The sequence below is a fragment of the Vipera ursinii genome (assembly GCF_947247035.1).
Source record: "Vipera ursinii genome assembly, chromosome: 1".
NCBI classification, from domain to species: Eukaryota; Metazoa; Chordata; class Lepidosauria; order Squamata; family Viperidae; genus Vipera; species Vipera ursinii.
The window spans coordinates 169,111,141-169,136,555 of NC_139512.1; the positions used below are offsets into that span (position 1 = coordinate 169,111,141).

At 42.6% G+C, this 25,415-nt stretch overlaps 2 protein-coding genes across 5 annotated transcripts in view; one reads left to right on the top strand and one right to left on the bottom strand.

The window, feature by feature from the left end:
* The window catches only part of HIBCH (3-hydroxyisobutyryl-CoA hydrolase), a 74,352-nt gene extending 53,518 nt beyond the window's left edge, over positions 1-20,834 (bottom strand). For 2 of the 4 annotated variants that reach the window (XM_083350521.1, XM_083350524.1), the window contains exons 1-2: positions 1,989-2,109; positions 153-195 (exon numbers count right to left, since the gene is read on the bottom strand). In XM_083350521.1, the coding sequence (XP_083206647.1) occupies positions 153-195; positions 1,989-2,032 (87 nt within the window). In that variant the 5' untranslated portion in view covers positions 2,033-2,109. Of the gene's footprint in view, positions 1-152; positions 196-895; positions 917-1,988; positions 2,110-20,675 lie in introns of those variants that run through there. The other 2 variants (XM_083350522.1, XM_083350523.1) reach the window with 2 other exon arrangements.
* The window catches only part of MFSD6 (major facilitator superfamily domain containing 6), a 38,752-nt gene continuing 33,162 nt past the window's right edge, over positions 19,826-25,415 (top strand). The window contains exon 1 of the mRNA XM_083350512.1: positions 19,826-19,966. The gene's annotated coding sequence lies outside the window, so the exon portion shown is untranslated. The remainder of the gene's footprint in view (positions 19,967-25,415) is intronic.

Here is a 25,415-nt window from a genome sequence, read left to right on the forward strand (position 1 = left end):
AAAGTATTTTTCCTTTTGCTGTGAGAGAATGCAAATAAAAAAACACAAATCAGCACACTCTCACTGGGAGTGAAGAATTAGTCTGTGCATTCTGGCTATTTTGTTTTAAACAAATTTTTATTCACCCAACTTGTGGAAATGTCGATACTCACTAAGTGTCGTAGTATGATTTGCAACCTGTTGTACGGCTTAAACCTGAAACAAGAAACTCAAGGTCAGACATATCTCTGCCACAGCAAATGTAAATAAATAAAACAAATTATGTATTTTTGTTAGACATGTATTTCATTCCACTGCACATTTCTCAAAATGATACATCCATTTAATGTAGTTACAATTTTTCCAGTATACTGTACAAAGACTTTTTCCCCCTCTATTGCTCTGATACAAACAGTATATAACTTCAAGAATTCTGGACAGATATATGGGACTTTACATGACTGTGGTATATTTTTGGAACCATTTTTTTTCTTCTGATGTCCTTTCTCTACTGCTTCCCCCCCCCCTGCATTTGAATGCAGGGCAAGCTTCAATGGTCTCAGATCAATGCTTAATCCTGCACTGCAAATTCAGTTGATAAATCAAATGTTTGCCTTTATGTCCTGTGTCCATGAAGGCTCCACCCACATTTGCACTGCTCAGGTGACCTTGAGGACACAAATAAACCTCCAAGTGACCTCAACCAATCTACAAGAATGCAAATGACCAGCTGTCTGCAAGGAATATAAATCCTTCCATTCCCCACCATCCAGAAGCTTCCTGGATGAGAAGTGAAACGACTTCAAAGAAAAACGAAGGAAGTCCAATTGCCTCCTGGAAAAAAAACACCTTTGGGTTGCCTTTTAGAAGTTCAAGTTTCCTTAGAACTAGGAACATCAATTCAACCTTTTATTACCATGTGCAAGTGCAATGCTATGCGTAAGTGGTTTTTCACCGTTTTGGTGCTCAGAATCAGGACGACCGAAAGTTATTTTTGCTGTTTTATTTTATTTATTTATTTATTTTATTACATTTATATACCGCCCTTTCCCGAAGGACTCAGGGCGGTTTACAGGGTGATTAAAAAACCAAAATACAAAAGTTAAAAACAAGTTTAAAAAAAATTATATTTGTCCCTGCATGAATAAAACCCCAGTTAAAATAAGATTAATCCTCAGCCTGGGCCAGAGAGCTCGAAGAGCCAGGTCTTCAGGCCCCGGCGGAATGAACGGAGGTCAGGGGCAGTCCTCAGCTCCACTGGCAGCTGGTTCCAAAGGGCAGGCGCCCCCACTGAGAAGGCCCTATCCCTGGGTGTTACCCGCCGGCAATCTCTTACCGGTGGCACCCTGAGAAGACCCTCCCTGTGGGAGCGCACTGGACGAAGGGAACTTGATGCCGGCAGCAGGTGTTCCCCCAGATATCCCGGACCCAAGCCATTTAGGGCTTTATAGGTCATCACCAGTACCTTGAATCTCACCCGGAGGGCAACCGGAAGCCAATGCAGCTCGTGGAGTAGAGGTGTTACATGGGAGTATCGGGAAACCCCCATCACAACTCTTGCGGCTGCATTCTGCACCAGCTGAAGCCTCCGAGTGGTCCTCAAGGGCAGCCCCATGTAGAGAGCTTTGCAGTAATCTAAATGGGAGGTCACGAGCGCATGAGTGACTGTGCGTAGGGCATCTCGGTCCAGATAGGGTCGCAACTGGCGCACCAGGCGAACCTGGGCAAAAGCCCCCCTGGTCACGGCTCCTTGCACCGCGTTATGTATTAGAGAGGGAGCAGCTGTAATCTACGCTGGGACGCCCAGCTGACATCGTCTTTCCGGTGTTGCTCTGCATGAGACTTGATCTCATTCAATAGGGGAAGCGTTCAATTATCACCGAACTCGGTGGGACCTTTAAGTAAATGCCCGGGGAGAACGCGACCGCTCAGAGCAAGCGTCGACTCCATCCTACTAAGGTCGTCGAAACTGAAAGTAGCCTTTCCCCCCCTCAGTCGTCGGAATCTACCTGGGAAGACACGTCCGCATCACAGGGGTTACCAACAGCCCCATCACGTCACCTCCTGCTCACACCTCCCCCAAGCAAGGAGCCGTCGAGAAGGCGCGTCCTGATGACATCATCCAAGTGCGCTGGAAAGGCTGAGCGCCCGCTGCCGCCTAACACGTGTAAAGGAAGCTAGCAGAAGCTAAACTAAGCGAACCGGGGAACCGTCTCGTTGTCTAGAGCAGGAATATCTGGATTCCGGATTAATTCTCCTGGCGCAGAAGCGCAAGTCTCTCACAGAGGGTAACTTTGTCGCGTACTCCAACGTTTCACTGTAAGGATGGAGTACAAGAGGCATTCAACAATTGCGCATCGCTGGCCATATGGCGGTGGCAATGCGTGGTCGATTTGAGTTTACAGCTAAATATCCCTCCCCTGTTTCAAAACAGTTACTCATCTGTAGTTTCAGCGGTTCAAAAAAAGGCATTTCCGGCATGGACATTTCACTCAGCCGTAGGAAAAAGCAGGCAAAGGCAACCCATTTCCGAAAAACTTTACCAAAAAAGCTGCAGGAACTGTTACATCAGCAGTTTCCAAGAATCAACACTGACTCGAAGGGGTCAAAAACAAAACAAAACCTTATTTGGTGGAGGAAAGAGTCAGCTGGTAGGATCAGGTCATCAATACATCCGATAGAAATCTGGATCTTGCTCACATCCCCCAGTGTTGCCTTTCCTGATATGGGGGGCGGGGGCGGGAACCAATGCCAAAAAGTTAGTTGCGCACAAAAAGGACAGTTCCTAAAACCGAGAAGCACAATATTGCTTTGATTTCGATTTTTGTGAATGAAATTACTTGGAATCAGAGTTCTTCAAAGAGCTCTGAACTGCTATAGGGCGACTCCCGGTGGTAATTGAAGCAACTGCGCTAACCCGCATTCTTTCGCTTCAACGCCACTTTTTCTCAGCTACCAAGATTCATGGCTTGGCCGCTGATGCTCCCGTCGGCAACAATAGTTAATAATTGTAATCTCATGTAATAAACACATTAATCTAGTTGTATTGTGTCCGTTGTTGCTTGCTCGACCCTCCACTTTCAGTGCGTTGAAGACGACAAAAAAAATTGACAATTTTTTCAGACTTTTCCAGCTGTTGCAGCTAACTACGACTTATAATACAGCTGTTATTCAAAGGAAACCAGTCTGTGGTGGTTAAGATGTTGGACTAAGACTGTGTCCTTGTGGAAGTGGAGTTTGTGTGGAAACACAGGTTTGCCCTCAGCTGTAGATAGATATTGGATAGACTGGATAGACCACAGCCAATTCTTATCTCATCAGGTTACTGTGGTGATTAAATGGAGAGAGACCCATATTTAAACTATTTTGAACTTCTGGAGATAAATTGGAAATAACACAGTCACCGTAATTTATTTGGAGGTGATGAATTTGATTAATCTGAAATGCTATATTAATATATTAGACAACCCTGTGATCTGCTAGGTCAGGGGTGTCAAATTGCTGGCCGTGGGCTGGATGCATTATGCCAAAACCACGCCCACCCCATTGCCAGCAATGGAAAAAAGTCACGATACGTTGTGACATGTCACGTGATGTTGTGAGTTTGACATCCCTGTGTTAGGTCATCTTTTGATAGAAAGATAGTACAGTCTGATGTGACCAGATTGAAAATTAAATTTTAGGCTGGCCGTATTGGTTTTATCCCAGTTCTGAACTTTCCCATCATCATCTGAAAAGTATATATATCATAAACAAAAAAATAATTGTAGTGGCAGTTTATTTAGCATATGGCATACAAGGCCTTTTATGGCATACACTACAATGTTACTCACACAGTGGAAGTCCTGACAGCCAACAGTTGCTAGTCTGTTTGTTGCACCAGTGGCAGCACAAGAAGGTGAATTCATACTGGCTGGCCTGCAGTCAGCTCCTCTGGGGCATTCTTCAGCCGTTGACTGCAACCAGGAAGATCCAGCACCTGTTCCAGCTCCCCATGCAGAAAGCAGCCACCATTTCCCACCAGCGAAATGGCAGTACCTATCTATCTACTCACAAAACAATAGTAAAGAACTGCGAGGTGGGCAGGAGCTAGGGACAAGTGATGGATGCTCAACCGTCCTGGGGAGCTGGACTCGAAGCACCAGAGTGCTGGCAATTGCTCAGCACATCTAGGGTCATTAAGCCCCTGTGCCACTACTGCACCACCGCATCCTCCGTAGTGGTGAATGATCTTCAATAATAAGTCATTATTTATTTACTTAACAGAATGAGCACACGCAAGCAGAAAAAGCAGTGGGAATAGGAGCGACGACATCCAACTTCCTGCCAGCTTCCCCATTGATTTTGCTTGTGGGAAGCTGGCAGGCAGTGTCGGAAATTACAATTGTGTCTGGGGATGCTGCAACAGCCACAATTTTTGTGAATAAAGCTGGTATGCACATTATTTTTTAAAAATATCAAAATGAATTGAAAATATCTGCCTGTTTAAGTTGTACTTAATATAAAATAAGGATAATACAATTTTAATAACTGGATGAGAAGAATGAAAATAATCAGTTGCATATTACCTGTTTTAATTTTCAATTATCTGATAATGCTGAAGTTGGTTATTAGTTGGGATAGAGATAGTTTTCTTACAATCAGTCTGAGTAATGTTTGATTAAAGATAAAGAATACAATTAGAAGATTTGATCCATGATGATATAAACAAAAACAGGAATAGTGCATTAGGGGGGTTTTGTGTGTGCTTTGTGACATGTTGTCAAAACTGATTAGAAATCAGTTTTTTAATAGTTTAGGAGGCAGCATCAGATGGTATTAAAAGAAATTAAAATGCTGTTCATACCGTATTTTCCGGCGTATAAGACGACCCGGCATATAAGACGACCCCTGACTTTTGACAAGATTTTCAAGGTTTTTCGTCTTATACGCCGGAAAATACTTACATGCCAGTTGCCAAGTGTCCGACACAAGCCCGATTCAGATTCAGCCCCGTCTGATGTAAATGGTGCAAAGCCACGCGCTCTTCCAGGCCAGACTCTGCAAACAGCACGCCAGAAGCCGCACGGCCAAGCGTGATTCGGCTTTGAGAAAGCATTTGCAGACGGAGCAGCCGCCGCGTCTGGAGCCAAGCCCCGCCCAGGAGACGGTTGGCCAGGCGGGCCCGGAAGACGCACTAGAGAGCCGGGCTTGGGGCGGCCATGCCGAGGCCGGCTGGCGAGAGCCGCTGCATGGTCTGCGGGCAAGAGGGGCGCCAAGTACCGCTGTTCCGCACTGTGACCAGGCAAGCGATTCTTCCGGTCGGCGCGGGTCAGGCGGTGCCTCGGCAGGAGCAAAGGTGCTCCCTTCCTACTGTCTGTCGCGGCCTATGGGCGCGACATTCAGCGGGGCCCCTCTTCGCAGCACGCCGCACGGGCATCACCCGTCTCCCAATGGACGCGCCTCCCTCGCTACGGGAGCCACCCCCGCCATCCCTGCATACCACAGATGCAGGCCCACCTCGACTCGTCATGAGCCTGCCTTCTGCGCATCGGCTGCTTCTTCCGACCATCCGACGCCGCGTCCGTCTCTCCAGCGATCGCCGGCCTGGCTCGGAGGCAGGGGAGGCTCACGAAGAGGAGGCTTCTCCCTCCCGTCCGAACCACGGTGGCGATGGCGTCAGCGGCGGCTCAGCTCCAAGCCATTCCGTCCACTCCCCCGATCCGATGAGTGATTGACACACCGATGCCTGGCAGCTGGCCAGCGTGCGCGCGCGCAGGACAACTCTGCCAGGTCTCGCCCGGTGCCAGCGGGCTCCGCGGCGTCCTTGACCGGGACCGGACCCATCCGGGCTGCAGTGCCTAGACGCGGTGTGGGCTGGGAAGTTTGGCGGCAACATGCTGGCTGGGAGGCGGCTTTGGAGTGCGTTGCCGGGGACTGCAGATCAGAGAGGTGAATAATATTTTCCGGCGTATAAGATGACCCGGCGTATAAGATGACCCCCCAACTTTTGAGACGATTTTTATGGGTTAAAAAGTCATCTTATACGCCAGAAAATACGGTAATTAAAAGTATGCACCATCAAAAGCAGCCATATATAATTCATAAATATTTTAGTTGGATTAGAAGCTATGCTAAAAACAATTCAAAATTTAAAAATTCAATTCAAAATTACTGTTCCCATGGCTGATAGACTGGGAAGTCCATTATGACATAAGGCCTTCCACTGTGACATCATATCACCTCCTATGTCAAGTAGGTACTGTAACAGTGTTCACAGGAAAAAGAACACAGTTCTTTATCTATTTTGATGGTTTTTACCCACAGTTGTGTTGAATGTGAATGAGGGCATGTAAGACAAAGAATCAGTAATACATAAGAAGAAAACAAAACAGTTAAACATGTAAGTAAGAATTCTCATTATCTAAGATGGTCTGGAGAACTTATTAAAAGTTATTTTAAATTACTCTTTACCTTCAACTATATGTACCAGAACTGAGCTCATACAAAGACTCCTTCCATGTTCCTTCACACAATAATAATCTTTCTTTTTCTTTTTCTATTTTTAAAACATACATATTTAATGCAGATGGGGAAAAACATTGAGTATTCTGTGTATTTGTTATAACTGCTTTTCTCTGTGGCCATTTGATTGACGTACATCAAATCTGTTCTCTTCAAAATATGGGGGGACTATTTTAAAGCAATTCTTCTGCTACAATAAACTATCATTGATGCAGTACGTATTGTACATATGAGGATTTCTTACCATTTTTGGCTAGTAGGCTTTTAGCAAAACAACACTAGTGTTATGAGTTACTATGAGAAGTAGCTTTATTTTTCACCATGTTGTTGTTAGTTGCGAAGTCGTGTCCGACCCATCGCGACCCTATGGACAATGTTCCTCCAGGCCTTCACATAAATTGTTTTAAATAATCTGAATACCTTAATCTAAAGTTATTTGAAATGTACCTTTGGGCCATGGTATCTTGCAGGGCTGGAGTGGAAAGCTAGGTTTACTTGCTCAAAAAGTAGCAATTATGTCTTTCACTAGTAACTTAACTTAGGGAATCTAAATCCAGTCTAGTTCCAGTAGACAGAGTGGTCATGTTGTTACTATCTGTCACATTCTTGTTGCCATGTAAAGCTACATGACAGCGATGGCGAACCTTTTAGAGACCAAGTGCCCAAACTGCAACCCAAAACCCACTTATTTATCACAAAGTGCCAACACGGCAATTTAATCTGAATGCTGAGGTTTTAGTTTAGAAAAAACAACTCATACATTAACATCTTTTGTCTTAAAAGAAAAACAATAACAAAGCTTTCAATGATACAAACAACTTTTTACTGAAAGGTAAAAGTTTGCATTTGGCATGCTTTTGAACAATTAATGTGATTTTTTGCTGTTGTATGCATGCTGATAATTTGTCTAACCTTGGCTTATACTTTGTAAGTTTGAGAGCAATACATGTAGCATTCAGGTCATCTGTTAGTCTGTTTCTGGTGTCAGATTTGATATAATTCAAAGATGAAAACAGCCCCCACTCTGGAGGAATGTTGCGCAACACTAGATTTTAGCTCTTTCTTCTTTCATTTATGTATTTCATGTAACTGATTCAATTTGGCAATGGAAAATGAATCACCTCTAGCCTTCTTTGGTTGATTTCTAAAGCTAAGAAGGCAGGCCTTTGTTATTACCTAGATAAAGGAATCTCCTAGAGACTCCAGATCTATTGTTTAGACTAAGAAATAAAACAATAAAATCTGCCATAAAGCAACTGCAAACTACATTGCCAAGGAAACTGCAGGCTTTATTTCAAAGCACCTTTACCTTTCTTATTTGCCCAATAACTACACTATTGGCTCTACTTTCCTTATACTTGTAAATCCAGAAACAACAATATTTATGTGGCAGCAGCTATAATGTACGTCAATTTAAAGATGTAGAAATACGCTCATAAAATTCTCCAACCCTCTTCAAGAGTCAACTGATTGTGAATTTCTGGCCAATTTCTGCCTATAACTTGTCTTGTAAAATCACAACCTATCTTTCGGTATTTCATTAGCACGGCTAATGTCAATGTGAAAGCACTATCCACCTATATTTTTATGGTTGTGCTTGCTCAGACATACTGTCTGTTTTTAGTTCTCTTCCAAAGAATATTTTATCTTGTAATAGCTGCTCTGAAAGTCCTACCAGTCACAGAGGAGGAAATGTACAACAACCACCCTTGCATCATGAATTCTACTAGCTCCTTCCCATTAGTTTATAGTTTATGCAGATCCTGTACATGTATATTTTGAATAAAGACAATCAAAACCAATGCAAACAAATTGACCACCAGAATCCATTTGTACTTCCTCTTTAAGTATAGCCTGTATGCATTGTCACCAATTATTGAAAGGGGTGTGGGAAAAGGTATATGGAACAAGGTAAATGTGTTTACAGCAAAACTCAAAGCGTATTTATTCAGTCTCAAATTCCAAGTAATTTTACCTAAGATTATAGTACGTATTTCATGTTTACTTTGAAGTCCCACTTTATTTATCTATCAAGTTTATATGTCCACTAGTCTCATATAAAGTGACTCTGGACAGTGTACAATAGAATGAAATACTCAGTGATAGGGCTGCAAGAATCTGGATGGCCACTAGATGTTAGCAAAGAGCTACACAGTACTCTCTGCTGCCATGTAATGGTATTCCAGATTCTTGTAAATTAGATCTGGTAACTGTTCAACAAAGTATTGTCCAGAGTATCTTTATGTAAGTTGCTACCTAAGTCAATAACAAGATTTTTTTAAAAAGGTCCCTAGAGAAATTTTTGTAAACTTCATATAAAGGTAAAGGTTCCCCCGCACATGCGTGCTAGTCGTTTCCAACTCTAGGGGCCGGTGCTCATCTCCGTTTCAAAGCTGAAGAGCCAGCACTTGTCCGAGGACGTCTCCGTGGTCATGTGGCCGGCATGACTAGATGCCAAAGGCGCATGGAACACTGTTACCTTCCCACCATAGTGGTCCCTATTTTTCTACTTGCATTTTTGCGTGCTTTCGAATTGCTAGGTTGGCAGAAGCTGGGACGAGTAACAGGCGCTCACTCTGTTACGCGGCACTCAGGATTTGACCCGCCAAACTGCCGACCTTCTGATCGACAAGCTCAGCGTCCTAACCCACTGAGCCACTGCGCCCCTTCATATAGGTGACTAATATTTCCTCTAGATAAAAACAGAACATAGTCCTATTCAGATTGATTCAAAAGCAAGTCCCAGAGTACAATTTATTCTGATCCAATTAAATGCAGCCATAAAATGAAGTCTTAATGATTCCTTAGTGGTTGTTAGGGTGACATATCAATACAATGGCTATGTTTACACAACATCCTTAACACGGGCAAACAAACATCTAGCAACTGTATTCACATCACATACTATCTTGACTATTGTTAGCCTTAGTTAATTTTTGATGTCTTAGCATGCTGTGTTATACCCATCCTATTTAGTTGCTTCATGGTCCACTAATATGAAAGAGCAATAAGCTGTATGAGTGTTTTTGTAACTATGTGTTTCCAATTTTTGCAATTGCATATATTTGGTGATTAGCAAATTGTATTGTTTATGTAAATGGATTGACTTTAGCAGTTCCTAGCACAAACTGTGTAAAGGAGTTGATTCTTTAATTCTGTCTTCTTTAAAGCCTGTGAATAGAAAATGAGTAGGATGATTTTATAGAGCCAGAGGCCTAATGTTGCAGAGGGAAAATGACAAAACTCAACAGGAGTATTATAAACACGACAATTAAATGATAAAATCTGATAATGGAATGCATCCAGTGAGAAAATAACAGGAAGTAGGAAAAACTTTTAAAATATTGAAAACAAAGGAATTATAAATATAAAAGAAGCAGCAAGAACTTAAGTTGGAGTTAAGTTGACCAACACTGATGCATTTCCCACTAGGAACTTAGAATCCCTGAGTCCTTCAGGAGAAGGGCGGTATACAAATAAAATTAATAATAATAATAATAATAATAATAATAATAATAATAATAATAATAATAGATATAAGGTTTGTCCTCATTTTTGTTTTTTAAAAAAGAGGGGAAATAGTTATAGATAGAAGGTAATATAGCAGTGGTGGCGAACCTATGGCACACGTGCCAGAGGCAGCACTCAGAGCCCTCTCTGTTGGTATGTGCACTGCCGCCAGCAGCAGTTCGGAGCAGGAGCCCTGCCCAGCACAAAGGAGGCGAAGCGGCCGACCTAGCAAGCTCGAGTAGAGCAGAGGTCACCAACCATTGTTGATTAACGGACTGGAAGAAAAGGGAGGGGGAAGCATTTTACATGCGTGCATGCGTGCATGGTGCTATGAGCATGCAGGTGCTGCAAATGGGGTGGGGTAGTGCCTGCGTGATACTCACTAGCCCTGCCTCATTCTTGCATGGTGCAGCGCCTTATATCTGCACCCCATGGCGCCGTGGCGGCCATATTTGCGCCTTGTCGCACGGTGGCCCATTTTTGCGCCCCTGGTTTTTGCGTGCCAGAGGCAGCACTCAGAGGCGCCTCCCTGCCTCCCCCCCCCCGAGGGCACCACAATGTTGATGCACCCCTGGCACTTTGCGATAAATAAGTGGGTTTTGGTTTGCAGCTTTGGCACTCAGTCTCTAAAAGGTTTGCCATCACTGTAATATAGGTTACTAGGAGAAAAGAAGTTTTAAAGCATCTGAAAAATCAAATTTACTCCAAGGAAAATGTTCTCCAGTGTATAAACTATATGCAGGAAATGTGATAAAACTGAGCTGTACTAAATGCAAGTGCTGATCTCACTTATGAATTGTTCAGTATTCTTTATTAAATCTATAACTTGGAGCCATTGCCATAAAAAAATATCAAATTAAAAAGGGTCATTTTGGGGCACCCACAGAAAAATCTGAGGTCGCTTTATTCCAAACTATTGATGTACAAGAGCCAGTTTGGTATAGTAGTTAAGGCATCAGGTTAGAAACCGGGAGGCTGTGAATTCTAGTCCCAACTTGGGTTCAAAACCAGCTGGGTGACCTTAAGCCAGTCCCTTTCCCTCAACCTTGTGAAGCAGACAAGGGCAAACGATTTCTGAAAAAACATGTGAAGTAAACTGCTGGAATCTGTCCAGGCAGTTTCCAAGAGTCGAAAATGATTTTAAAAAAATGATATAAAGGGACTTTGTCTCCAAATATATCTTCAGAGCCAGGACTTTTAATTTATTTATTTATTTATTTATTTGTTTGTTTGTTTTTATAAACCGCCCTTCTCCCGAGGGACTCGGGGCGGTGTACAGAATAAGGTAGGCATACAGAATGAACAATAGTGAAAACAAACAATAGTAAAATACAAACTGGGACCCCAATTAGAGCTATCAGGCCAGGCCGGACTGCTGGAACAGGTAAGTTTTTAATTCGCACCGGAAGGTGCGGAGGTCGGGGGCCATCCGCATTTCGGTTGGCAAGCAGTTCCAGAGGGCTGGCGCACCCACTGAGAATGCCCTCCCCCTGGGGGCCACCAGCCGACATTCCTTGAGCGGTGGCACCCTGAGGAGGCCCTCTCTGTGGGAGCGCACAGGACGGTGGGGTGCTGACATTGGCAGAAGGTGCTCCCGTAGGTAGTCCGGACCCATGCCATGTAGGGCTTTGTATGTCATTGTTAGCACCTTGAACTTCACACGGAAGGCAACCGGAAGCCAGTGCAGCGCACGGAGGAGAGGTGTGATATGGGAGTATCGGGAGGCTCCCAAGAGTGTCCGTGCCGCTGCACTTTGCACCAGTTGAAGCTTCCGAGTGGATCTCAAGGGCAGCCCCATGTAGAGAATTATGTAAGTATCCACTAGCATAAAATTAAGCAGGTTTTGGATGAATTTCCTCCACTTTGGTCATACAGTTTCTTTTTTCAAGGGAAATCTGGGGTTATAGCCCTAATGCTCAAGGAGAGTACCAGCTTGGTGAAAGGAGATGGGAGAGGTGAGAGAAACCGTCCAGTTCCAGTTCAGAAAGCTTTACTACAGAATTGCCTGCAAAATAGAGCAACTTCTATAATCACTTACAAACAAAGCAAACACACCAATTGGCTATTACTTCAGGTTGCCTCAACTGGGGCTCTGGATGAGACGAAAGCAAAATCATGAGAATCCCACACATAATTGTCCTGTGTATCTGGGTTGAACAATGAGTTCTTGAGGGGACTGTCCTACTTTTTTTTCAAAAATGGAGGCAACATTCCCTCTTTCAAGGACATCAGTGTCCTGAGTCCAGAGACAACTTCCCTGGAGGCTTTTGCAAACCCAAAAGGACAAGGGTCCAGACTACAGGTGGTTGTGCTGCTGATCCTGCAATAAATGCTGTCCACATCCTCAGAAGAGAGGATCAAATTCATCCCAGAGAACATAGCAGGATTTTCACTAAAGGACAACATGTTGCTTGTTTTGTGGCTCGGGGTCAGATCTATATCCAGCTATTGTAGTTCTATAAAGCCAGTTTATAATTTAATATGGTGCATGAACTGAGTTACTCATGCAATACATTTTGTTATGCAGAACCGTGGCTTAGTACAATCTTCAAACCCTTTGCCACAAACAACCCCAAAATGTGAATCTTGCTTCAGTGTGCACATGATCAAAAGATAAAGCATAAATATTATATTAGTAACCAAATTAATTTATACATAAGTGCAACATTAAAAACTTAAAAATGGGTGGTGGTGGTGGTTAAATAAACAGTAAAAGAATTATTAGAATCTTGATTGTAGTAAGATAAAAATTTATTAAAGGTCGAGGGATTTGAAATAATTTGGAATTAATTTCATGTTATGTTGTGTTGTGTTATGTTAATGTTATGTTTTAATTATATTATATATCTTGCTAAGGGAAAATGCTGTTATTTAGGAAAAACTGCTAAGATAAAGAGGAAACTGAAAAGAACTAAAAATTATAATTAAAGAAGAGGACTTACATTCAACTTGCTAATATCGAATAAACTTTAATAAAATTATTGTATTTTAAAAAAGAAACAGAATGGTTAAAATATTCCACTGTGTATGGAGGGCCATCTTTCTTCAGTTTGGGGAGTTCAAATTTATTTATTTATTTATTTATTTATTTATTTATTTATTTATTTACGGTATTTATTTATTTATTTATTTATTTATTTATTTATTTATTTATTTATTTATTTATTTATTTATTTTAATTTTTATACCGCCCTTCTCCCGAAGGACTCAGGGCGGTGTACAGGGCAATACAATAAAATACAATATATAAAAATTAAAAAAATATTAAATACAATAGCCCATTATAATAAATTACTAAACGTTAAAATACCCCTAAACCCATCAGACCAGGCCGGCTTGTTCGAATAAATATGTTTTTAGGTCACGTCGGAAAGAGCGAAGGTCGGGAGCCATCCGGAGCTCCACCGGTAAACGGTTCCACAGGTCTGGCGCGCCCACAGAGAACGCCCTCCCCCTGGGGGCCGCCAGTCGACACTCTTTCACCGACGGCACCCTAAGGAGGCCCTCTCTGTGGGAGCGCACTGGACGAAGGGAAGATGATGCCGGCAGCAGATGTTCCTGTAAGTAACCCGGGACCCATGCCATTTAGGGCTTTATAGGTCATAACCAGCACAACTGATTACAACTCCATCCTAATTTGCTAGCCTAGCTGCTAATGAGTAACTGGAACAGTAAAAGTTGTCATTATCAGCCTTTGGTAGCAGAAATATTGGTACTTTGGTCAAGTGAGTTTTTAAAACAGTATTCACTAGATAAAATTAAAATAATGGCATATAATCATTTATGAGGGAATAACATTAGACATTATTTGTAACCGTCATCAATTGTACAATGCTTCTCTATCCTACTATTCACATCCATCTCACTGGTTATAAGTCACTATGATAATTCTGAAAGTAGATCAGAGTACCCCCCTAAATAAGCATTTGGTTATGAAAATATGTTATGTATCGTCTATTTTGAGATTCAGAGTTTCAGTATTAACAGAGTAGATTTACCCAGGTTTTTAAAGTATTACGTGAGTTATGTGCATGTAATGTTTTAAATCTTATTAAGCATATGCTGTCTCTTTCACACAGAACAACTAAGCTTCCAGAATTGGCAAATAATTCCTTACAGGTTTTACTAATGAGCTATGGAACAGTTTACAATCCTCTCTTAAAGTTGCATTGATTTTTATCCTTTATATTCAAAAATGGTTTGAGGCTTTTTATTTGAGTATGACAAACCTTGAAAGAGGAGGCACAAAATATATAGTATAGGCTTAACCTTCTCCAAAATGCCTTCATTGTGAGGATTTACTTACTGAAGTGCTGAGAATTACTCCAGATTTAATCCTTCCATCCTATTGGAACCTTGTGGAGTTTAAAGAGCTCTGATGAGCTATAAAATGAGGCAACCAAGCTTTAAATTCTTTAAATGAATAATTTAAAGAATTAGAGACATAATGTAGTTTTCCAAAGTATGTTTTGATTCAGATAACTATGGAAATCAAATTTTAGGACACAGGCACATCTTTTCCCCTAGTACCACTAACCCCTTTCAGCAACCTTCCCTCCATAGCATTTGTATTTTAACTCCTTGAGAATCTTTCTGGTGAAAAGAGGAAGTGTAGTATTTACTGAGGTCAGTTGCTAAATTTGGGGTGGGGATGAGAGGAAACAATACATAGGACTGTGAACAATGAAATTCTGTTGAAGCAGTATTCTGTTGAAGCAGAAAAACTCCAAAAATATTTGGAATTCAGGGACTACTTTAGCTTTCTTTTCTGGGGTTGGCTGGGTAGAAAATGCTAAGCGATGATTAGTTGCGCTGTGGTTTCCTGAAAAAACATAGTGGCCTGAGATTATACAACATACAGTTCCAGATACCACCTGACAATATGTTAGCCTAATATGTTTTTCAAATCAAGCCAGTTTCTTAGGCAAGTTGTCATTGTTTTGACATCACTTACAATACTCTTCCAAATGATGTTCACGCCCATAAGCTAAGACTAGCTTTGGAAATAATACCTTTTCCTAACATCCACCTAGATTAGATAATTTCAGAAGATAAACATATGTATTAATTGGGCTTAGCCAGAAGACTTTGTTTTTAAAACAGAGATGTTTTTAATTTTTTAAAAAAAGCTAAGTCAACATTTCTTCTTCCAGCTTCACCAGCCTACCTACCTGCCTCTTAGCCAATATTGGATTTTTACCCCACCTTTATTACTTTATAAATGATTCAAGGTAGCTAACAGACATAATACTCATTCTTCCTCCTATTTTCCCCACAACCACCATCCTATGAGGTGGATTGGTCTGAGAGAGTATGACAGGCCCCAAATCACCCAGCTGACCTTTACACCTAAAGAGGGATTAAGGGCTCAAGTCTTTGGTTTCTGGGCTAGTACCTTAACTACCACACCAGTCTGATCATATTTTTCTACACCGTCCTTCTTCTATGGTCACCTTGATCAAGCTACCATATTTCCATTTTACAAAAGGACTAAACTTGCTAGGCAGTGGTGCAGCAGAGAGGAAAAGCCGATTGTCAGGCTGGGTTGGTGAGTTTTGAAATGCAGGTTGAACATTCCCTCTCCCTGGAGTTATTTTGGTGGTTGTGTATAGCGCAATGGAAAGGTAACTGGTAAATTCCTCTTGCTCTGATTCGCAAATGGAATGATAGTAACGTTTTCTGAATGCTTTTTAGGAGTTTTCAGCTAGCAGTTTGGAAGGCAACAGTACCTAACAACCTTGATTGCACGTCTAATTTATACAAGTTGTCTTGCGTCATGTTGTATAAAAAGCCCTCAGTAAAGAAGTGTATGTTTGGAGATAATCCTGTTCTGCTGAGCGTTAAGTCCTGCAGGCTCATATCGTAATAGCCACCATCAAAGCAAATAGATAAAGAAATTAGAACCCTGACAATCTCCCAGCAAGGTGCTATCTCAACTGATCTCTACTTTTAAAAAAACCTGACTGATGCAATCTCACTTCAGGCTCCACTTCCTTTCCTTTAAGAAAACAGTTCTGCTTTGATTTTTATGATTTCGAAGGACATTCATTGGTTGGTTTCTCTGAGAAGCAAGAGGTAAAGAAATTATTGGAGATTACATTAGTGCAAAGATGTCACTACTGTAGTTTATCTTCTGCCCAGGAGGCATAAGAGAAACTGCGGTCTTCTTTTAAAGATGGAAACCTTCATTTTGATATTATTTAAGTCTTTCTTGGAGTATTCTGTGACTTCAAATAGAATTTACCTTCAAGTAACTTTGCAATCATCTTGTTTTTATAAATTGGGTATTATGCTACAAATAGCTTCTTTGTGAAGTGGGGGATGAATATCACTGTTATTAGTTCATGCATTTGTCCCTGGAAAATAGGACAATATAAAATTACGGCAAATGCATAATTTTCATAGAATATGCTGTTAAGCAAATGGACTTATTACTATTATCATCTCAAAAGTCTTGGGTGTAATGTCTTTTAAAGCAGGGGTCCCCAACCCCTAGTCCGTGGACCAGTACTGGGCCATGGCATGTCAGCAACAGAGCTGCACTAACAAGCAAAGCCCCATCTGTGGGATGCAGGCAGCACACAAAACCACGCCCCCTCTGGTCTGCAAAAAAACCTCACTCCATGGAACCAGCCGCTGGTGCCCAAAAGGTTGGGGACCTCTGTTTTAAAGGATCACAGAAATAAATTCCTTGGTGCTGTGTCTTGATTTATCTTCAGTAATGTTGGCTTGTCTTAGTTCTGACTTGCAGGAAACCCTGTAACATTTCAGACAAATGGCTGTCCAATTACTTCTTAAAAACCTCCAGTGTTGGAGCACCCACAACTTTTGGAGGCAAGCTGTTCCACTGGTTGGTTGTTCTAATTGTCAGGAAATTTCTCCTTAGTTCTAGGTTGCTTCTCTCCTTGATTAGTTTCAATCCATCGCTTCTTGTCCTGTTTTCAGCTGCTTTGGAGAATAGGTTGATCCCCTCCTCTTTGTGGCAACCCCTGAGATATTGGAACACTGCTATCATGTCACCGCTAGTCCTTCTCTTCATTAAATTAGATACTCAGTTCCAGCAACTGTTCTTTATATTGGGCTGGAAGGAGCACCTTTGTTTGCTGCCTGGAGTAACTATGAGTTGAGTGACTACATAAATCTGTTTAATAAACAAAAATATAGACTGCAGTCTCTTTTAAGACTCTGTTCAAGCTTGAACCAGAGTTCCTGTGCAAGCAATCATATTTAAGTAAAACGACAGGAAGGACAATTACTAAAGGCTTTATTTAATTCTTTACATGCTGATCTCTTTTGAGAAATATAGAGGCAGATCCTAAGTAATTATGTTTGCTGAAAAGTAGTTTGAAGATTTTTTTTTCTGCCCAGTTGGCAGATTCCTTCTATATTTTCACCAAGTACCATCTGAAAGTAAAAAAAGGAGAAGTCTCAGATTAAAAACCACAGGTTTCAGTCACAAAGTTGCATTACTCTTTCTTCCTTTCCTCCTTGCATTTTTATTCTCTGTAGAGTGGGAGCAGGGACAAGAACAATTTTAGAATGATTTCTTTATGAGACTCGCTTCCTTTGAAATCTGGATTTAAGTTTGGAAACGATCTAGTTTTCTCGAAGAGCTTCAGAGAAGGTGTGCCGTACATCAAAGGAAGTCTGCTTTTCTTTTCTTTTTCTTTTTCAGCAACTCCTTCGGTTCTGCATTTGAGCTTTGACTTACTCCTGTGGTATTTTCAGACGTCATTCTAGAGACAGAGGTATATTTAGCCATATACAAATTGCATAATATACTGAGCAAGATGCTCTTCCTCCAGCTGCTTAGGAGCTCCTTTTGAAGCAAGCCCTGGTTACACAGTGCTGAAAGCTCAAGCCTATGCTGAGATTCAAAACTAAAAGGGCAATTCTAGGGGTTTTTATTAAAATCTGGTCCCAAACTTTGTCGCTTTGCTTCCACGGACACAAGCTGCACCTGATCTGTATAATGCTGGATGACAAACAAAAGTCTGAAAATTTTCACAAATAAGGCAGTGCTAACCTAAACAATCAACAGCTGTGTGAAGCTTCCCCTCCCACTCAAACAAGAGTGGAAAACAAGCAGGTTAAAAGCATAGCTCAGAATGAACGCTAAATATGGAGAAATCCTAAATCCTTGAAATCCAATGATCTTTCACACTGCCACTACAGGAATATGGTTGTATTATTAGAATCAAGCATGTCTCTTACTGTGTTATTTTGCCCTTGTTTTCCATCATTCACTTTAACTATGTTTAAGCAAACCATATTCTACTTAAAAATGAAGAATGGGCTAATATTTCATCTGCTTTGATTCTGTAAATACTGATGGACCAGATGTTGCAATTTATATGAAGAATATTTACAGGGAATATATTACTGTCATAAAGAACTCAGGAAAGTAGTACCGTAGTTGTAAGAAAATCCTGACAAAATTGTCCACTGAATTACAGAGCTGTAGTCATATAAACAAAGTATTTCTAAAAACTACTTGCAAATAATATTTGGAGCTTTTATAAATTCATACAAGGCCATTTCTTTTTCTTAACATGAGGGACTAACAAATTAGGGCAAAATAGGACTACTAATTAAATATTGAATTGAATTTATATATTTGAGATAATTTATTATAAACCTATTTATTATATAATTTATGTAATTAATTTAATATGTTAATTTATCTGGCAACAGCCAACCTTAATGCTAATATTAAAATAAAACGCCTTAATTCCACTCTACTCTGGTACTCCATTCCAAGTACTGTATCCAAGTGAGGTCATCGTACTTTAAAAAGAATTCAACTGCGGTAAAAAATAAGTTTTTAAAAATGGCACAAGAGGTGGTCCATGGTCAATTTCCACCGATCAGCTGAGCACATCTGTCCAGATCAAATTCTGTGGACTTCCTTTACCAGGCAGGCCAGTGCGATCAAGAATTGCGTCGGGCCTACCTACCCGCAAGTAACCCAAAACGAGCAGAGCGGTCTACTTCAATCTGCCTTATTTTTATTATTTTTATTTTTTTAATTCCATTTATATCCCGCCCTTCTCCGAAGACTCAGGGCGGCTTACAAGCTTAGCAGTAGCCTTCATTCTATGTATATGCCTGCTTATTAGGGCTTTCGCCTCCCCCCAAGTGGCATTATTACAAAGTCAGCTTAATTGCCTCCAACAATCTGGGTTCTCATTTTACCTACCTGGGAAGGATGGAAGGCTGAGTCAACCTTGAGCCTGGTGGGACTCCAACCTGCACTAATTGCAGGCAGCTGGTGTTACTTAAGGAGGCATTAGCCCACTGCTCCACCAAGGCTAAAAAGTTTCTTATAATTTTACAGGCTACTTGTTTATCATACTGCCGTTTTCTGACCTGCCCCTTTTAATATTTCCGGTTATGCCAAGGTGCTTAGTTGGCCTTTAAAGGGGTGATCTGTTGATATTCCTCCTAACAAGGCCGCATACGCTTTCGGGCGAGGGGCTCTGGGTTCCTGCGGCGAGCAGCCAGGCTCTCTCGACCATCAAGCAATCCGAGGCTGCAGCGGCACAGGCGGCTCCGGTGCGGCCCGAAAAAACGCTGGCCGGGAAAAGAGGGAAGCAGAAAGCCGCCGCCGCCGCCGCACCGCGAAGGCGGAGAAAGGGCGCGGCGCTGGCGGGAGGGCGGGGCTGGCGGCTGCACCTGGCGGCTTGCTGGGTCCTGCTTTCCCTGCAAAGCGCTTTGGAGCGACGGGAGTCCTTCGGGAGGCCGGCTGAGCGTCGCCTTGCGCTTTGCAACCCGAGAAGGCGGGCCTCGCACAGAAAGCCCGAGGAAGAAGCGGCGCCGGGGCGAGAGCAGCAGCAGCAACCGGGCGATGGTGCGCGAAGCCGGGCAGCCGCCAAGCCGCCTTCGGAGCGCGGCCGGGAGAGCCGCCCCCTGCCGTAGCTGCGCCCGCCGCCTCGGAAAAGTGGCCGCCGGCGGCGCCCCGCGCTCGATTGAGGTGAGTTCTCTCCCGGCCGCAGCCGGGGAAGCGATGGCGAGATGGAAGAGGCGGCCAAGCAAAAAAGGCTCCGGGCAGGCCGGGGTTGGTGGGTCGCCGGCGGGGAAGCGGGTTATTTCTGCCAGGTCCGTGGGAATGATGCCTCCGGTCTAGGCATAGGCCAGGGGTCTTCAAACTTGGCCCTTTTATGACTTGTGGACTTCAACTCCCAGAATTCCTCAGCCAGCAAAGCTGGCTGAGGAATTCTGGGAGTTGAAGTCCACAAGTCATAAAAGGGCCAAGTTTGAAGACCCCTGGCATAGGCAATAGATGGGAGTGCGGGAGCCATGGCGTCAACCACCCGAAAAGGGTTCGCCGTGGACATCCGGCGTGGAAGGAGAGCCAAAGAGGGGCTCCGACTCCGGAGCTTGATCTCGGAATGAAAGGCGGAGAAAAGACCGGCGAACTCTCATTTTAAGATTAGTCCCGACCCCGGGACTTTGGAGACGGATCGATCCCGCCGGCTTTGAAAGTCAACCTCGCGAGGGTGGATCGGGGGGGGGGGGGAGGGCTGCTAACCGTCTCGTGGGAACGCGCTGCAAAGCGGGTTTCAAAGCCTCTTCTTGCGGGGCTTGGCTTGCGAGCGGGACGGAATCGACTCGGGCGGGCGGGCGGGGGTGGGGGGAGGAAATCCAGGCGATCTTTGCCGTTCTTTTATTTCCACCTTTACCTGGAAATAAATCCCTCGAGTTGGGATTTACTCTAGGTAAGGTCGGAGGATGGGTCCTGGAGTACTTTCCTCAAGAAGCCGGAGCCCTGGGAACCTCCGCTTGGCCGAGGAAAATAATCTCTCGGCTTTCCGACCCCTTCGCTTGCCTTACTGCGGTTCTGTAATTCGCGCTTCCTTCCAAAGCCTCTTCAGATGGATCCTTGAAAACAGGAAATCGTTGAGCACCGGCTAGGCGTCGCCTAGGATCCTCCTCTTCTGTCAGCCGAAGTCCGCGCCTCGTTTGTTTTTTTCGCGACGTGCCAAAGAGCCGGTATCGCCCGGGCGGTAACTGCCGCGGAGCCTCCGGGGCCAGGGGAAAGGGAAGTAGGGCCAAGCTGCGAGCTGGTCTGGAAGCCGAGGAAACGAGCGGTCAGCCAGTGGCGATCAGGCTCTGAGGGAGCCTCGCATCCTTTTCACATGCTGGCGCGCCGCTGTTGTTGTTTTTTTGCTGTAGCTTCGGGTTTTTATTAATATTTTTATTCTGTTCATATCTGTCTATCTGTCTATCATCTATCTGTCTGTCTGTCTGTCTATATCTATATCTATCTATCTATCTATCTATCTATCTATCTATCTATCTATCTATCTATCTATCTATCTATCTATCTATCTATCTATCTATCTATCTATCTTAGTTGCCCCGGGTGCTGACAACCCACGCTACACCACTGCTATCTATCTATCTATCTATCTATCTATCTATCTATCTATCTATCTATCTATCTATCTATCTATCTATCTATCTATCTATCTATCTATCTATCTATCTTAGTTGCCCCGGGTGCTGACAACCCACGCTACACCACTGCTATCTATCTATCTATCTATCTATCTATCTATCTATCTATCTATCTATCTATCTATCTATCTATCTATCTATCTATCTATCTTAGTTGCCCCGGGTGCTGACAACCCACGCTACACCACTGCTATCTATCTATCTATCTATCTATCTATCTATCTATCTATCTATCTATCTATCTATCTATCTATCTATCTATCTATCTATCTATCTATCTTAGTTGCCCCGGGTGCTGACAACCCACGCTACACCACTGCTATCTATCTATCTATCTATCTATCTATCTATCTATCTATCTATCTATCTATCTATCTATCTATCTATCTTAGTTGCCCCGGGTGCTGACAACCCACGCTACACCACTGCTATCTATCTATCTATCTATCTATCTATCTATCTATCTATCTATCTATCTATCTAAATGCAGACAGAATAATAAAAAAACGAAGCTACAGCAAATTGGTGTGTGTGTGTGTGTGTGTGTGTGTGTGTGTGTGTGTAGGTACTCCTCAACTTAGGAGCACGGTGGAGCCCAACATTTCTGTTGCTGACTGAGACAGTTGTTAAATGAGCTTTGCCCCATTTTACCTTTTTTTTTACCACAGTTGTTAAGTGAATCACTGCAGTTGTTGAGTTAGTAACACAATTGTAAAGGGATTATGGCTTCCCCATTGACTTTGCTTGTCAGAAGGTTGCAAAAGGTGTTTTGGATATTTAACAAACACAGAATTTGAAGGTGTTGGTCAAAAATGGCAGTTGAAATATGCATTGTAGGGCATTTAATGTCTGCTCCAGGATGTGTTTTTCAATTAATAGGGCTGTGTGCACTTAAAGAAGACTTGGAAGGAATGGTTTGTACTTGATCCATGCTCCAGACCAAGGGTAGGCAACCTTGGCTCTTTTATGACTCGTGGACTTCAACTCCCAGAATTCCTGAGTCATAAGTCACTTCTTTTATTGCTGTTGTAACTTCGAACGGTCACTAAATGAAAGTCAAGGACAGTCTTTATATGGATTAGTTATGTGTATGTATATTTTTATAAATAACACAAGGTGGCAAAAATACCTAATACTTCTTCCTCCTATTTTCTCCACAACAACGATTTTGTAAGGCAGACATGTCAAACTTGTGACATCATGTGATGTCGCGCAACATATTGGGATGATTTTGCCATTGCCGGCAGTGGGGTGGGTGTGGCTTCCACATGACGCATCCGGCCCGTGGGCTGGCAGTTTTGACACCCTTGTAAGGTGAGGTGGGCCCAGAGTGACTGGCCCAAAGCCACCCAGCTGGCGTTCATGGCTAAGGCGAGACTAAAATTCACTTTCATCTGTTTCTAGGCCAACGCCTTAACCACTAGATAAACTAATGAGCTTATGACTGGGCATACAATTCCCACTTTTGTTTTGCAAGAAAGTGCCAAATTCAGTATGCTGATGGTCACTAGGTTCAAATCAGGACATGGGTTTTATTGTAATCATTCAAGCGGGCTTAACTCTTTAACAGTTAGGAACCAATCTGTTAGGAAGATGAACAGATTTCTCCATTAAAAATTATGGGCCTTTCCTCTCCTGCATCTTCTTGCAGGATATCCCCCTTACCCCCAGATTTCCCAGTTGCCTTCATCCCTGTTCTGTATCTGAGCACTTAAGTAAATAGTCTTTAGTCCCTGACAGTGCTTTCCACTATGAAACAGACCACAAATCACAATAGTGTCCCTGCATGCACAGTCTGATGCAACTTGGATCTTGCTTGTTTGATGTTACGGCCAGCTGATCAATCCTTAAGGGATGGGATCAACTTGGATTCTATTGTCCACTTAAGCCAAATTGGATGACATCCATTCTACTTTGGGCAGAAAAGCTTTTTTCCCCTCTTACATCAGTTATCAGTCTCTCTCATTCTCTCTCTCCCCTCCCACTTCATGTCTCTTGGCTGTTTGAGTTGCTTATTGCGTATACGCAGTTCTGGGAGAACACAAACCTTGTGACCAGAAGGAGCCTTCTGTGGTTTGATACAAATTCATTAAAGGCACTTTCAGGCATGAGGTTAGCACTACTCCAGAATAGCACTAATCTTTTCTCTAAATCCAATGCTTTCTAAAGGTAAAGGTAAAGGTTCCCCCGCACATGTGTGCTAGTTGTTTCCGACTCTAGGGGCCGGTGCTCATCTCCGTTTCAAAGCCAAAGAGCCAGCGCTTGTCCGAGGATGTCTCCGTGGTCATGTGGCCGGCATGACTAGATGCCAGAGGCGCACGGAACGCTGTTACCTTCCCACTGTAGTGGTCCCTATTTTTCTACTTGCATTTTTTATGTGCTTTCGAACTGCTAGGTTGGCAGAAGCTGCGACGAGTAACAGGCGCTCACTCTGCTATGCGGCACTCGGGATTCGACCTGCCAAACTGCCGACCTTCTGATCAACAAGCTCAGCTTCCTAACCCAGTGCTTTTTTTGAAGAAAAAAAAAGGTGCCGGAACTCACACATGTCACACAACCCGCCTTGCCTACCCTACAAGGTTCCATCCAAAAAAGGTGCCAGAACTCTGTTCTGGGCGTTGTATGACAAAAAAAGCCCTGTTTCTATCTATCCTTGACAAACTGTACTGATACGAAATTTGCTCACTGTTAATCTTTCAGCTACTTATTTCTGTCTTCTAGTGCCACACAACCATTATTTAGGTAGCAGGAGGCCTCTATTACTGTTGTATCAGTATAATGATGGAGGGATGACTGGAGGTCATAAAGTTCTTTCCCCAATTGAAGCCAATTACAGAAAATCATGGCCTGTCTACAACTGTTTCCACATTCACTTAATGTTGCTTTTATCTTGGCCCTAGCCTAAACAAGTGGCAAGTACAAGCATGTCTTAGTTGCATCCATTGTTAAAATATTATTTCCCTTTAGTCAGCACAGGCCAGATATAGCTTTGAGGTATATCAAATCTGTTAAGCTTTTTTACCCATGATCTTGAAGGTAAGTCAGGTAATTAGTCATGACAGGGAATAGAGGGGGTAGAGTAGGAATTTGCAATGAGGAAAGCAAATAACACACCTGTATAGTGTTCTATCAACTTAAGCTTGGCTAGAAAGCACTAATTCAGTTATGGCAAGGATGAATTTGATGGCTTTGAATTGCTTAAAATGTAATATTTGTTGCAATGTTGTTAGACTAACCTCTTGAGAAGTTGACAACACCGTCCAAATACTGGGTAGCATTTTCATTTTTACTGAATAAAATAGTTGGTTTAAAAGAGAAACTTTTGTTGCAGATACCCTTTTTTGAGCATAAATGTGGAGCGAGAAAGCTTTAAAGGTAATCAATAGTTTGATGTTAGTATCTCAGCGTTATTCATGCTGTGATGGTGATGTGTAACCTCAAATATCTGAAGATTGGATTGCAGCTTTCATTGTGTTTCATTGACAGTCTGTTGACTAGAAGGATGGAAATAAAGTTAAAGTGTGGTGGAAGAGGCACTTAAGCTATGGTTTCCAGGATTTTAGACAGGCATCTTTTTCCAGCAGTATCTAGAAATATCAAGAATGGAATCCTAGATTTTTGTATGCAAAGCATGTACCTTATCAATGAATTACTGTATGGCTCTTCACCTTTATATATCATAAGGCTACTTCTCTCTACCTCAGGGGTGTCAAACTCGCAATGTCATGTGACATGTTGTGACATATCGTGACCTTTTTGCCATTGCCAGCAACGGGGTGGGCACGGTTTTGCTATGATGCATCTGGCCCGTGGGCTGGCAGTTTGATACCCATGCTCTAGATTAATCCAAAAAACTCCCCACTATTCACTCTTTTAATGCTCCAATGCAATTTCCTTTAGCTTCCAGTCAAGCAGTGCCCCTTCATCTTTATATTTCTTAAAGCTATTTCTCTTTAGACTAA